The sequence below is a fragment of the Spermophilus citellus genome (assembly GCF_964194105.1).
Source record: "Spermophilus citellus genome assembly, chromosome: 2".
NCBI classification, from domain to species: domain Eukaryota; kingdom Metazoa; phylum Chordata; class Mammalia; order Rodentia; family Sciuridae; genus Spermophilus; species Spermophilus citellus.
In genome coordinates, this window is record NC_138183.1 from 141380915 (window position 1) to 141395376 (window position 14462).

Genomic DNA, 14462 nt, shown 5'->3' on the forward strand with positions numbered 1-14462 from the left:
TGCTTAGAAAGAGTCATGTTTCATGTGTTTTTGCCCCAATAAAATACGTTGAGAATTTTAAAGCATTTTTGAAAATATTTAGTTGGCAGATTGGTTACTCCAGGTAGATGAATTCTGAAACACCCAGTGCCTTTCCTATGAGTGAACCAGTGATTTCAGTCCACTCTTAGCACCTTTATTCCAATCAATTAAGTACTAAGAAGAATCTCATAACTAATTGATAAACATTGCTCTCTCAATTGTTTCTTTAACAGAGTTATATTTTCTATACTTTTCTAAGGAAAATACACTTTTCATAGGAAATTTCTTCTTTTGACAAGATTATTTAGGGCAACTTTGACATCTTTATTCCTCAGGCTGTAGATCAGAGGGTTTAACATGGGCACAATGATGGTGTAAAATACGGATGATACTTTCCCTTGGTCCATAGAGTTGACTGACGATGGCTGCAGGTACATGAATGTTACAGAACCAAAGAAGAGACCAACAGCTGAGATGTGGGAGCTGCAAGTACTGAAGGCTTTGTACCTGCCCTCAGTGGAGTGAATGTGCAGGATGCTGGCTATGACAAAGATGTAGGAGCTAACAATGGACAGGACTGGGGCAAAGATATTGAATGCACTGGAGCACAGAACTACTACCTCATTGACAAAAGTACTAGAGCAAGAAAGCTCTAGTAGTGGAAGAACATCACAAAAGTAATGGTTTATTTTATCATCCTTACAGAAAAGCACCCTTAGCATGCACGTTGTGTGGGCTGTGGCACCCATCAATCCCATGCTACAAACCCCAATTAGCAACCAGAAACAGACTTGATTACACATGGTAACATTGTAAAGCAAGGGGTTACAGATAGCAACATAGCGGTCATATGCCATTGCAGCCAACATGTGACACTCTGCAATTGCAAAAGTTGCGAAGAAGTAGAGCTGAGTCATGCATTCAGCATAGGAGATGGTGTTTTTCTCCATTACAAAGTTCACCAGCATTTTGGGTGTGATCACAGTAGATTGACAGAGGTCAATAAAGGAGAGACTGCTGAGGAGATAGTACATGGGAGTGTGCAGGTGAGAGCTGAGCCCAATCAGTATGATCATACCCAGGTTCCCCACCACTGTGAACACATAGATTCCCAGGAAGAGGAGGAAGAGGGGCAGCTGGAGCTCTGGTTTGTCTGTTAATCCAACCAGGATGAACTCAGTCACTGTGGAATGATTTTTCTCTGTCATTTTCTTCTGAAAATTCTAAGTAGGAAGAGAGAAAATATTTTGTAATAGATATTATTGGTCCATCTTACAATGGGATATGAAACAGAGTTCAAATCTTTTCAACCATCTATCTCCAGGTTTCTGCAAGTTTTTCCCCTCTCTCCAGTCAAAGACTTTATGATTCCAATAATATATGACTTATAAATAAATGTCAAAGAACTATCTGTATTTGTGTTCTATGCTGTAATGATAATTTTTAGTAATACCCAGTCTCTGACCACTCTAAGAAATCTTCTGAGGACTTACATTGAGTGCTCCAAAATTTCCCATGGCTTTTTAATAATCCTCTCAAATTCTGGGCAAGAAAATGTATTTTTTTCATACTGTTAAAATAGCAACAGCATAAAAAGCACTTACCCCAATATTACAATTGATGAAGAAAGACTGAAAATTTCAAATTGTTGAACAAGATAAGATGTCCACTCCTTACCCTTTTATTCAACTTTGTACTAGTAGATCTAGTTAGGAAAATAAGGCAAGGCAATAAAATTACAAAACATCCTGATTGGAAAAGAAAATGTGACACTATCTCTATGTTTAAATGTCAAAATCTTGTATACAGAAAAGCATAATGAACCTATGAGTAATAAAAAAATATTGGAAATATTTCTTATTCTTGAGCCTAGTTGTAGAGTACAAAGTCAGCATAGCAATTCAATTGATTTTACACACTTGCTATTAACAAAAACAACTCTACTTATAATACCATAAAGAAGAATAAAATGCTAAGGAATTAACTAAATAAAAACAATGAAAGTTATCATACTCAAAATTGAAAAATTTTCAATATAGTTGTTATAAGGGTTTCATGAAGATGCAACAGGAAAAAATGTATTTTTCTCAACTATTATGGACAAAATAGCTACATGAACAGAATTAATTTGAAACTCTTTCTCATATCACCCACAAAAATGAGCTCAAAATGGGTTATAGGACTAAATGTAAGGCATAATAGAAATTTTAGAAAAAATAGTCTAAATAATTGTGGCTTTGGACTTGATAGTAATTTCTTAGATAAGTACCAAAACCAGAGACTACCATAGGAAAAAATAAAGTGAATATCATGATAAAGTTTAAAGATAGGCCTTTAAAGAACACCATGAACAAAGAGAATTTATGACAGTGTATAAAGTTGGGAATATATTTTCAATGTATATTTAATTTCATGAATACTAATATCAAGGAAGAGTTTGTGGTCAGGATCCATAATGAATACTTAACAATTTAATAATGAAAAGGTCAAAGAACCTATTTTTAAAAGTCAGAGAATTTTAATGACATAAAATCTAAGAAAAATACATGAATGAGTAATAAACACCTAAAATATGTTCATCATCATTAATTGTTAAGAAAATTCAAATGAAATCACAGTGATAAAACATTTCATATTGTTTTAATGAGCTTTTCACTATTGTGACCAAAAGATCTGATAAGAACTATTTTGGAGGAGGTTAAGTTTATTTTGGGCACATGATTCCAGATGTCTCAGTCTACAGATGGAAGCTCCAATGCTCTGGGCCTGAGGTGAGGCAGAACATCAGAGCAGACAGGCATGATAGAGGGAAGTGACTCATGACATGAAATGAGAGAGAGAGAGAGAGAGAGAGAGAGAGAGAGAGAGAGAGAGAGAGAGAGAAACCACTTACTAGGGTCAAAATTTACACTCCAATATCATGCTTCCAATGACCTGCCTCCTCAAGTCATAACCTATCAGCCTACAGTTACCACCCAATTATCTCTATAAGGGGACTAGTGCACTGACTATATTAAGGCACTTATAACCTAAATGTTTAACCTCTAAACTTTTTGCATTGTCTCACAAATAAGGGTTTGCAGGTTACCTGGTATCTAAATCTAAATAACACACATCCACCAGGAAAGCAATAATCAAAACTAGAGATTAAACACAGGTGTTGGCAAGAATGAGAAGAATTGTGAACCTTTATCCACTTCATCCATTACTGGTGGGACTGCAAAATGGAACAAACTGTAAGGAAAACAGTTGTGGCAGTTCTTTAAATTCTGAAATGTAGAGTTACCTCCTGTCCCATAAATTTCACTGCTGTGTAAAGTACTCTCAAGAAATGAAAACATACATCCATAACAAAAAGTTATATGTGAATGTCCAGAACAGCTCTGCTTATGAGAGCCAAGGAGTGAAAGCCACTCAAATTCTCATTCAGGAATGAATAGACAAACAAAATGTAGCATATTCTTATAATGGAACATTATTCTTCAATAAAAAGGCACTGAGATATGGCACATCATGAATACACCTGAAACACTTTAAGTAAAACAATGCGTATAGAAATGAGCATATGATGATTCCATTGATGCAAAGTATCCACAATGGAAAAATTCATAGGGACAGAGAGTAGCTTAGTGTCTTCCAGGGACTATGGGCACTGAGGGGCTGAATGGGACTGCTGATGGGCATAGGTTTTTGTTTGGGGTGTGATGAAGGTGTCCTATAATTAAAAAATAATGATGTGTGGGTAACTACATGAACATACAAAAATCACTGAATTGAACAGTTGAAAAAGGTAAACATCAACTTATTTCAATAAATGTTTTATACAAATTAAAGTGATTACAAAATAATAATGACATCAACCTGAACACAAAGAGTATTTCATTATAAATCACTCATCACTCACTTTTTACTGTTCTGTGAACCTTGATATTCACCTCTGTATTTTTTCAACTATGTCCCTCCAAACAATGTACAAATCTTTCATGTTACACACACATTATGCTATGAAGTCTCAAAACATGAAAAGTGTAGCATTTTCTAGTTATTGACTATTAAGAAATTGCAGACACAAAGTAGAAACACACTTAATTAAAAATATTATTTCTATGTCTTTATCAGAGAAAAATCAAAAAAACTAAAAATAGATTTTCTTAAGCAAGATTGAATCACAATAGAATTGTAAAATTGTCAGAAATATACAGCAGATTTAAGTGAAGTACTATGAATTTTCGTTAGGATATCAACTCTTTGACTTTCCATTTGGTCATCGCCTTCAGATCACAGTTTTCTCTAATTCTGGGCCAATTCTATTCCTCACCAGAAAAGCTGAATTATGTCTACAATAGTAAATTGTTATTTCATGATAGAGATAAAATGTGGCTAATTTTGTTAACCCAAGGCTGACAGTTTTCTTGTTATCTTTCTTAAAAGTCACTTTTTTATTTTACTACATTTTCTGATTATACCTGTAATAACAAAGTGGAGTTCCCATACTAGGGTAATTTGAATGCCCTCAAAATTCCATGTATTGTAAACTTGATGCCCTATGTCAATTGTGTTGAGAATTAGGACTTTAAAGAGGAGATTTTGTCATGAGATGAGTGGATTAATGGTGTTTTGAGAGTGGATTAGTTATCATAGTTGTGGGTTCTTAATTTAAGGATAAGATGAGCTACCTCTCTCTCTCTCTCTCTCTCTCTCTCTCTCTCTCTCTCTCTCTATCTCTATCTCTATCTCTATCTCTTTCTCTCTCTCCAGTTATTGAATATTCCACTATGTGATTTTGTGGCAAGAGACCCTTGCCAGATGTGATCTTTTGACCTTGGATTTTCCAGTCTTCTTAACCTTGAGCTATATGTATTTCTGACTATTCTACTTTATCTCATCTTTGGTAATTATTTATTGATTTTTGTTCTAGGGTTGAAACTCAGTGGTGTTTAACCACTGGGCAATATCCCTATGCCTTTTTTTGTTTTATTTTGAGACAGGATCTCACTAAGTTGCTTAGGGCCTCTCTAAGTTGCTGAGGCTAATCTTGAATTGCAATCTTCCTGCCTCAGCCTTCCTAGCCTTTGGGAAAACAGATGTATGCCACCATGCCTGGCCAGTCTGTGGTATGCTACTATTACAGCACAAAACAGACTAAGAAATCTCCCCTCCATATTTCTGATTCTTTACATTTTGTGCTCGACTGCTTTTTCTGTGTTCTGGCATCTCAAAATGCTGTCCCACTAATATTGGTCCCCAACAAATAAGCTACATTATCTCTGGCCTGACTGTTTCAATTTTGACAGCTGTTTTGGGTTCTAACCCATTCCATGGATTGAGATCCCCCCAATGCATCAGTGTGACTCTGATGCATGATCTTAATTCCTATCACTTCCTGTTCTGCTCTACCAAAGTGTGTGTGTGTGTGTGTGTGTGTGTGTGTGTGCATGTGCACACACAAACACCTGGGTGTGTGAATGTCTTAGACTCCAGAGGGAATTACCAAATAACCTGTTCGTCATAAGTGGTTTTGGCTTTATTTGTCAGATCCTTCTTGGAGAGCTTTGACCAAATGCAAAATACCAAAACAGTGTATGGGCAAAAAGATTCTTTTTGTTTCCTAACACTTTTCTTTAGGTAGAATTGATATACAAGTAACTGTACATATTTAGTGGATACCATTTGCTCAGTTTGGACCTAAATCTCATAATATTAGCATCACGTTCAAAATAATTGATATATCTCCTGCCTTCTAAAGTTCCCATATGTACTTTTGTAACTTTTGTTGGTTTTGATTATGTTTTTTATTTGTTAAGAATATGTAATATGAGATATGTCTTCTTAAAGGGTGGAAATGCACAATATCATCTTGTTAACCATAGGCAGCATACTCAATAGAACATCTTTAGAACTTGTTCATCTAGCATAAGTAAAAGTTTATTCCTATTGAACATACTCCCTATATTCCCTATCCTACCTTCCACTCCTGCCTGCTTCCTGTTATTTTATTTTCTGCCTCTCACTTTGACCATTGTAAACACAAAGTATATGCAGATTTTGTTTCTTTGGACATTTACTGTATTAATAGAGTGAAAATATGGGATAATCCTGAGTTATCCTGAGTTTTGTAAACTTTCTTATAAATTCTTTGTAGTGGTCTTATGGACACAAATTATGGATGTGGTGTAGATGAACATAGAGAGCAACATATCATAGTTAGGTGAAATTGGGGAACAATAATCATAAGGTGAGATATCTTAAGTTAGAAATTCAGAAATATTATGTTTAGATTGCTTTGAAAATCAGAAGAAATCTATTTATTTATCTCTATCTGTCTATCTATCTATACACATACATATGAAAGATAGGGAGAATATAGTTTTAAATATCAATAACTTGGATAATGCCACAAAGGGAATAATTTAAAAGATACAGAAAATAATAATAAAATTATATGGAATTAATAATTCAAGATTACTATTAGTTTGGGGACTAAAGCAAATTAAATAGTGATAAACAAAATGTTTGTTGTGGGTGTGCAGCATAAAGAGATTAGTAAAGAGTATCTGCTCTCAGAATGTTGGGTGCTAGATGAGGTCAGAGAGACTGACTAGACACTGCGGTGACTACCTTGAATGGGCAGATGCTACAGGACAAAGCTATTATGGTTCTAGGTCAGAATGAGAGTCAGCAAAAGTAGTAAACAAAGAAAATGTATGGTTTTCTTCTGTGTTTCGACAAGTATTCCATGGAGTGACTATTACATGCAAGGACCTTTTGGTAGGCCCTTAGTTTTAACTCATTATTTCTTCTGTTTCTCTTCTTTCACGTTATCCTGTGAAATCCAACTTAATAGTTAAGGCCCTTTGGTTAAGATATTTAATAGTGACACCACAGTTAGTAAGATCAAATTCTGTGTATCCATAAGATGTTATTTTGATTCTCTGTAGCATGTAGTAATTCTGGATTCACTGATTTATTTAACAGCCTTTATTCCGTACTTAATTGTAAATGCATTACAGTGCTGGCACAGTGCCTTGCATATCACAAGTCTCAATAAAAGATGAGCAATAAATTTATTGTAAGAAGCAAAGACATGAGTTAGTACAGATTCAAAATGAATGAAAAAAGCCCTCACCCTGCCTGATTTGAAACAGTTAAACAAAAAAGGGTTTGCCATGATTTCACACTGCACAGGACAGGAAGGTAATGTGGGAATATGTGTCACCAGATATGTAGTCTTATAACGAAAATAGGAAGAGACATAAACAACCATGTCCCCATACTTGAGACAGAAATCGCAACAGAAGATTCTAATAGTCAAGGTCTGGGATTCAGACATACCCTTCCTTCTTCCCAGAGTGTCCAGTGTTGTGTATTTTTCTTCTCAGTTGCTCTGGAGGAAAAGGATTTTGATGATCTGAGGAAGTAACAGACCAAAGGTATCCTTTGCATCACTAATCCTGATCTCTGCTGAAGTTCCTGCTCAAAGCCACTTGCCACTTGGCAAAAGTTGGCTGATGTGATGATTTTATGTACTGTGTAGAGATAATCAGAGTCTGATTAGGAACAAACAATGATAATGACCTCCCACTGGACCCTCATCCCACAAGTGCCTACTCTGAGGATAATCAACAATAAGGATTTTCTTTTCTCACTTTGGTTCTCAAGCATTTAGTATTTTCAATATTCTTATTTGACTCTGGATTTTAAAAAATATATGAAATGTATTGTTGGAGTTCTAGTGAATTTTATGAAGTTATTTAAAAATTAAAAATTTCAGGAGTATTTTGAAACAGTGAATGAATTCTCTAAAGTTATTTCTTTGAAATAAAATATAAAAATACAGCATATAAGCCAACTTTCTAAGATCTGTTTCTATTTTCATTCATCTGTACTAATTGTATTCAATTAATGTCATAGATCCAAAAACCAGTATTTCTTACACATGAAATAAAAACAGCTTTCATTTAATTCTCTGCTAAAATTCTGTATATTGATACATACCTGCAAGAAGTGCCTAACAAGACTAGAATAAAAAAATGCCCTAACTGTTTCCTCATGAAAAATAAAAGAAATTTTGAGGAATAATTAAAATGGGTTATAGAAATTACTTTCTTGTAAACTATTATGGAGTAAAATTTATTTAATATTTTTATCCAATGTTCATTAAATGTTACATAATTTTGAAACAACAAGTTGAACTATTTTTATAATTAAATTTACTCTGAAATTCATTATATTTTTCCAGATATGGACCTTTAATTTGGTGTTCAAAGGTATTTCAGGAATTGTTAAAGTCTATCATTTAAGTTTTTAAGGGCAAAACTTTAGTAAAATAATTTATAGTCCAATAAAATATGTTGTTCATCAATAATGATCAAACCTTAGGACCAGAAATAAAATATATATGTAACCAAAAGTTTTAATAATTGAAGATAACACAACAGAATATTCTTTCACAATATGATAAGCTTGTGTTATATTCTCAAATACAGTTTGTCTTTAATTTCTGTGATACAAACGTATTAATTTAAAATTAATTTTTATATGTACACAAGTTTTTCACAAGATTAGACATTTTTATGAGTAGAACCAATAAGCAATCATTAATGGTAAGTCAAACCAGTGGAAACATCATTATTTAATATGTGAATGAACCAGAGATGTGCCCATTTTATTGCCTGGGGTGGTAAGAAATGCCTGAAAATTAAATAATTGTGTTTATGTTTGAAAGGTGTAAAAATATCCAAAGACAAAATGAAATCAGGAAGCTATGACAGGGTAGGAAAGCTGTACGAATGAAGCCAACTTCTTAGAAATGAGCAGAGTTTTTGAGGCATTATAGGGACTTTGTTGTTTGATATGGCTTGTACCTTACTAGTAGATATTAAAAGATGTGAAATAGAATATTTTTATGTTAGTATTTAATATTCCTTGTAGATGAAATGCTAATACAAAATTTAAAACTCTAGAGAGAACCAAATTGAGTCATCTCTGGTTTAATACAAACATTGAATAATGGTTCATTCCTGATAGTCATTCTTTCTTTGTTCCTGAAAGAATAACACCCTGAGTCTTAGTTTGTCACGTTGTCAGATACCCACAGCATTTCTCAGCCCTATTTCAGCTACCAAGTCTGTCTGTGTGATTAAGTCCTTATCAAAGCGATATAGGTAGAGGGGAGGTCCATTTTTTCCAGTCACTGTTCTAAACTCAGGGACATTCCCTTCCCTTTCCATATGATGTGTGTCTGTTGGCCAGGTGGTGGAGCTGAAGGAAGTATCTGGATACAGTTGTAGGGAAGCCACATGTAGTGTAGTAGAGCAACAATTTAAAGGAAACAATATCTGTGATAAGCAACAGAACCACTCCTGATTCACCTTCTGGTTTAAGGCAACATTCTGTGTGTGTGTGTGTGTGTGTGTGTGTGTGTGTGTGAGAGAGAGAGAGAGAGAGAGAGAGAGAGAGAGAGAGAGAGAGAGAGCACACACGCAAACAATGTTTTATGCCCATTAGATAAGACAAATGATTCTAAAAATGAAACAAACGTAACTGACTTGAAATGCTCATATTGGGTAAAGAAGCAGTGGCAAGTGCTCTGCCTGTGGGCATAGCATAACAGAGAGCAAGAGAGAGGCTCATGATGTTACTTGGAGGCATCAGGCTTGTCTCCTTCATGCAACATTTTTTCAAGGCTTTGAAGCTTAGCGGTATAAGAGAGAACATAACCCTGACATTTCATCTAGAAGCAGCTCTTACATAAAACAGATATATCTGGTCTCCATGAATCTTTGAGACTGTTTTAGGGAGAGAGTAGGAGAAAACACCTTTGTGCTACTACCACCATCAGGAGAAGGCAGGGATGCTGAGCAGCTGATGGGTGCCGTTAAGACTACCGAGGCTGACAAATGGGGACAATTACCTCTCAGGAGAACTAGTTTTCTGTCTGCTATTTTCAAGAGCACCAGTAGGAACTTACTTGGGCATGAGAGAATAAAGGAATTTTTTGACACTAAGTCACATTTTTGGCTCCCTCACACAATTTATTTTTCAAGAATGGGTACTGATTTGGGGGTTAGGAAGACTACTTTTCATTAGTCAGAATGCAAATTGTACAATTTTAACTTTCTTATATGAACAAATACCCCATATGAATGCAATAGTAAAACAACAACACTTCTAAATGAGAAATTCTAAAACACAGATGGAGAAAAAAGGCATGATCTCTACTCCAGCAAGGAATTTTGTAAAATAAATAAATAAATAAGTATATACACACACACTATATTCAGTCTTGTTTATCATTGGCTATCTCTTCCATGACATAGCCATCTCCTTCTGGATCAGGATTATCTCATCACCCATCATTTGACTCAGATACCCTAATAAACTTCTACATGCTTGTCAGAATTAGGGATTATACTTTTATATTCCAAATAAAATACATTATTTATTTTAGGGTTCAAACTTTCAGAAATGTTTGCCAATATACTTAGGTAAAAAGCAAAGTACACAAACTATTGATAATATTAAAGAATATGCCAAATATATATATTCGATGAGTGAAGCTAAATGAGTATTATCTGAAAAGATCTATGTTACAAACATAAACAACCATTATTAATCCTCCAGAGGAATTTGAAGAAATTTTGACAAATATTTAGAGGTGATATGGGTTATTTGGAGTAGATGGAATCTGGAGTTTCCAGGAAGGGCATTGTGCTGCATGAGTCTACTCCTGGGAACCTAATTTAACCTTGGCGCTGCTCTTCCAAACAATAAAGAACTATCAGTAATTCTATTTCTTGTGAATATTCATTGCGCCCTTTGGACTATTTTATTACCAAACACCCAGAAATTGTAAATTTTTTTCTAAAACAAAATACTCTTTCTTTATAGAAAATTTATTTTTCCAAGGAGCTTACTTAGGGCCACTTTGACATCTTTATTCCTCAGGCTGTAGATCAGAGGATTCAGCATGGGCACAATAATGGTATAAAACACAGATGATACTTTCCCTTGGTCCATGGAGCTGACTGATGATGGCTGAAGATACATGAATGCAGCAGATCCAAAGAAGAGACAAACAGCAGAGATGTGGGAGCTGCAGGTGCTGAAGGCTTTGGCTCTGTCCTCAGTGGAGCGAATGCGCAGGATGCTGGCTATGATGAAGATGTAGGAGCTAAGGATTGTCATGGTTGGAACAAAGATATTAAATGCACTGATGCACAAACCTACTATCTCATTTATAAAAGTACTGGAACAGGAGAGCTCCAATAGTGGATAAAGATCACAGGCATAATGGTTTATTATAGCTTCACAGAAAAGCACTCTTAGCATGCAGACTATGTGAGCTGTGGCATCAATCAAGCCCACAGTATACACCCCAACTACCATCCAACAACATACTTGAATAGACATGGTTACCTTGTAAAGCAAAGGGTTACAGATAGCAACATAGAGGTCATATGCCATTGCAGCCAACATGTGACACTCTGTAATTGCAAAAGTTGCAAAGAAGTAGAGCTGAGTCATGCATTCAGCATAGGAGATAGTGTTTTTCTCTGTTACAAAGTTCACCAGCATTTTGGGCGTGATCACAGTGGATTGACAGAGGTCAATGAAGGAGAAACTGCTGAGGAAATAGTACATGGGGGTGTGCAGGTGAGAGCTGACCCCAATCAGTGTGATCATGCCCAGGTTCCCCACCACTGTGAACACATAATAGACTCCTAGGAAGAGAATGAAGAGGGGCAGCTGGAGCTCTGGTTTGTCGTTAATCCAGCCAGGATGAACTCAGTCACCGTGGAATGATTTTCTTCTGCCATTTTCTTCTGGGAATTCTAAATAAAGAATATTTTTTTTCTGGTAATTAGACATTATCAATCCATTTCATAGTGAATTTTGAAACATTTTAAGCCTTTTCAGTCATGTCTCTTGTTTTCTACCAGTACTTCATCTGTCTCATCAAAGACTTTGAGATACCAGTAATGTGTATTTTAAATAATTCATTTTAAATAATTATCAAATAGAACTATTTATATTTTTGTTCTATGCCTTATGATTTGTTGTTAATAGTACCCAGTCCTTAATCTCCCACAGAACTGTTCTTATAATGAATAAAGTAACTAATAGGGTACCACAAAAAGAAAAAGCACCTATATGAATCTCCTCAGTCTATATTGCTCATAATGGCAAATTACTGAAAGACTTTACCTTAAATATAATTAAACAAGACAAGATGTCCACTTGTTATTCCATGTTATTTTACTGAAAATAATCTACTCTAGAATATTCAAATATTTCCTTGGGACTTAAATTGTTTAGAATTTAAATTTAAATAGGAGATATTTAAACATTGTTAATAGTGTAATTTTTTGAAAACTTAGAGTCATGAAACTAAAATATTTAATTACTACAACTCTTGGGGATTTTATGTAAAAATTTGTATTTAAAAATAATAATTATGGTAAGAATATTTAGCATTAATTAACCTTCTTCAACAGATTTGTAAATACACTGTACAGTACTGTCAAATATAATAGAACATGTTCATCATTGCATCTCTAGAATACCATATCTAGTATCACGTGTTATTGGAATCAAACTTTCAAATGCTCTAAAATTAATATTTTGTCCTAAGACAATTATCAGCCTTTTCTAATAATTCCAGAATGCAATCATTGCAGTGAATCTGCATTTCTGTCTAAATTCCATGCACAATGAAAGGAATTCAGATTTTCACTAAAGTACAATGTTTCCTAATTCCTCATCTAGGATAAATAGAATGAGAAGTACCATCCTCATAATTAATGGCAACTGCTCATTCATTGTCTATTGCTGGAGTGAAAAAATGTAAAAGATAGATGGAGGTAGAGGTCAAGGGAAGATAATGAACTGCCCCAAGTACAGGGAACATCGGAGAGTCAAGAATAAAGTTCTGCGACACAAAGAAGACAATATGAAAAGCAATGAATGTAAAAATACCTAAAATAGGACAAAACTATTCACACACCATAGCCTGTTTAAGATACATTTGATCATGCATGTTGGTTCATGAGATAATAAATTACAGAATATTGTCACAATACGTTAATGCAACATATTTACTTTCCTGCTGTCATGGCATTGAGTCTCTAGAGACTACGAGTATTGTATTGGTGGGATCTTTGAGTATTAGGACCTTTTTGTGTTTCTTGTTGGAAAAAAGTTGGCATTCTTTAAACCCACCCCCCTCCCCAATCCCCCACCCCATCTGCCCCAGATTAGTGTTGTCTTTTCCCTGTGGAGGATCATCTGAACTTGAAACCAGTTTACATTTGTGCAAAACCAAAGAGAGAATGTGGCCACTAGGTGGCGCCCATGATCTGAAGTAGCCATCTCTGCACAGGCCTAGTTGGAGGTCTCTGAACAATTGAGTTAGGCTCAATTAATAGAAAGGAGGAACAGGATACCTGTCACGCAGAGGTTTTAACGTATTCCTATGAAAAGATGTTTAACAAGAGAGAGAAATTTTCAAAATAATATGTGATATTTCAGCTGCGAAAATGCAGGGGATAAATAGAGATGTAGGCAGGTGCCTGAAATTATGATAGATTAAGTGAATGGGAAAATAGTGTTGAAAGTCTGGGATGTTCCTATAATGGTGCTTGATGAATGGTGGGAACCCCATAAATACTTGTTATTGATTAACCCAGATAATTTTTCCTCCAAGAATTGCTATAAAGATTAAATATGGTGATATTCATGATACACTTTGGAAATGATAAAGAATTTTACTGCTGTCTGGAGGAGAGGAGTAATAGGAAATGGTGATTAGAAAAGAGAAGATTTTTAAGGTGGGAGAGAACATTTGGTTGTAAATCTAGAATAGATTTTTCTTATTAGTTTGTGACATTGATTTCCCTTAATTTTGCTTATATCAAAAATAGGGATCAATACGATTGTTCAGTGTATTAAACACAGTAAGGTTTTGTGAGGCACTTAATAAAATGTTTGGCATTTTGCAGGTGTTATTTAGTGCTATCCCAGCGAGTGCTATTTACTCCTTCATTCTGAGCAAGGGAAAGACACTCTTGCTGCTCTGGGTTAATATGGGTATAAGCAAAACTGGCATTGATAACACAATTTGGGGAAATTCTTAAAAATACACTTTGCTTCCCACGGAGATTGCTTAATTTTCTGGGGCTCAAAAATATGTATATGGTGGAGAAGACTGGGAACCACTGCTTAAGTGCCTATTGTGTCCCCCACAGTCCACATGCAAGTCCTGCTCCAATTCATTTAAAACAGTGAAATATGAATTATGTTGGAAAATTATATCCTGATGCACAAGGGGAGAGAAGAGTCATATTGTTGAGGCTCAAGCAAAATTCACATGATTTTTTTAAGTTATAGACTCAGAGTAAAGAAAGCCTACATGAAATTTCTCATGAAAATAACACTATTGC

At 34.9% G+C, this 14462-nt stretch overlaps 1 protein-coding gene and 1 pseudogene across 2 annotated transcripts; both read right to left on the reverse strand.

The window, feature by feature from the left end:
* Positions 1–293: 293 nt before the first annotated feature.
* LOC308635944 (olfactory receptor 8G50-like) lies at positions 294–1232 on the reverse strand (the record flags this gene model as incomplete). Its single annotated transcript, XM_081270850.1, has 1 exon — positions 294–1232. The coding sequence occupies exon 1, from the start codon at positions 1227–1229 to the stop codon at positions 294–296; it is 936 nt and encodes a 311-aa protein (XP_081126976.1). The 5' UTR covers positions 1230–1232.
* Positions 1233–10905: 9673 nt separating this feature from the next.
* On the reverse strand, positions 10906–11840 carry LOC308635857 (olfactory receptor 8G50-like; annotated as a pseudogene). Its single transcript has one exon. The product of its transcript is annotated as an olfactory receptor 8G50-like (transcript).
* Positions 11841–14462: the final 2622 nt, after the last annotated feature.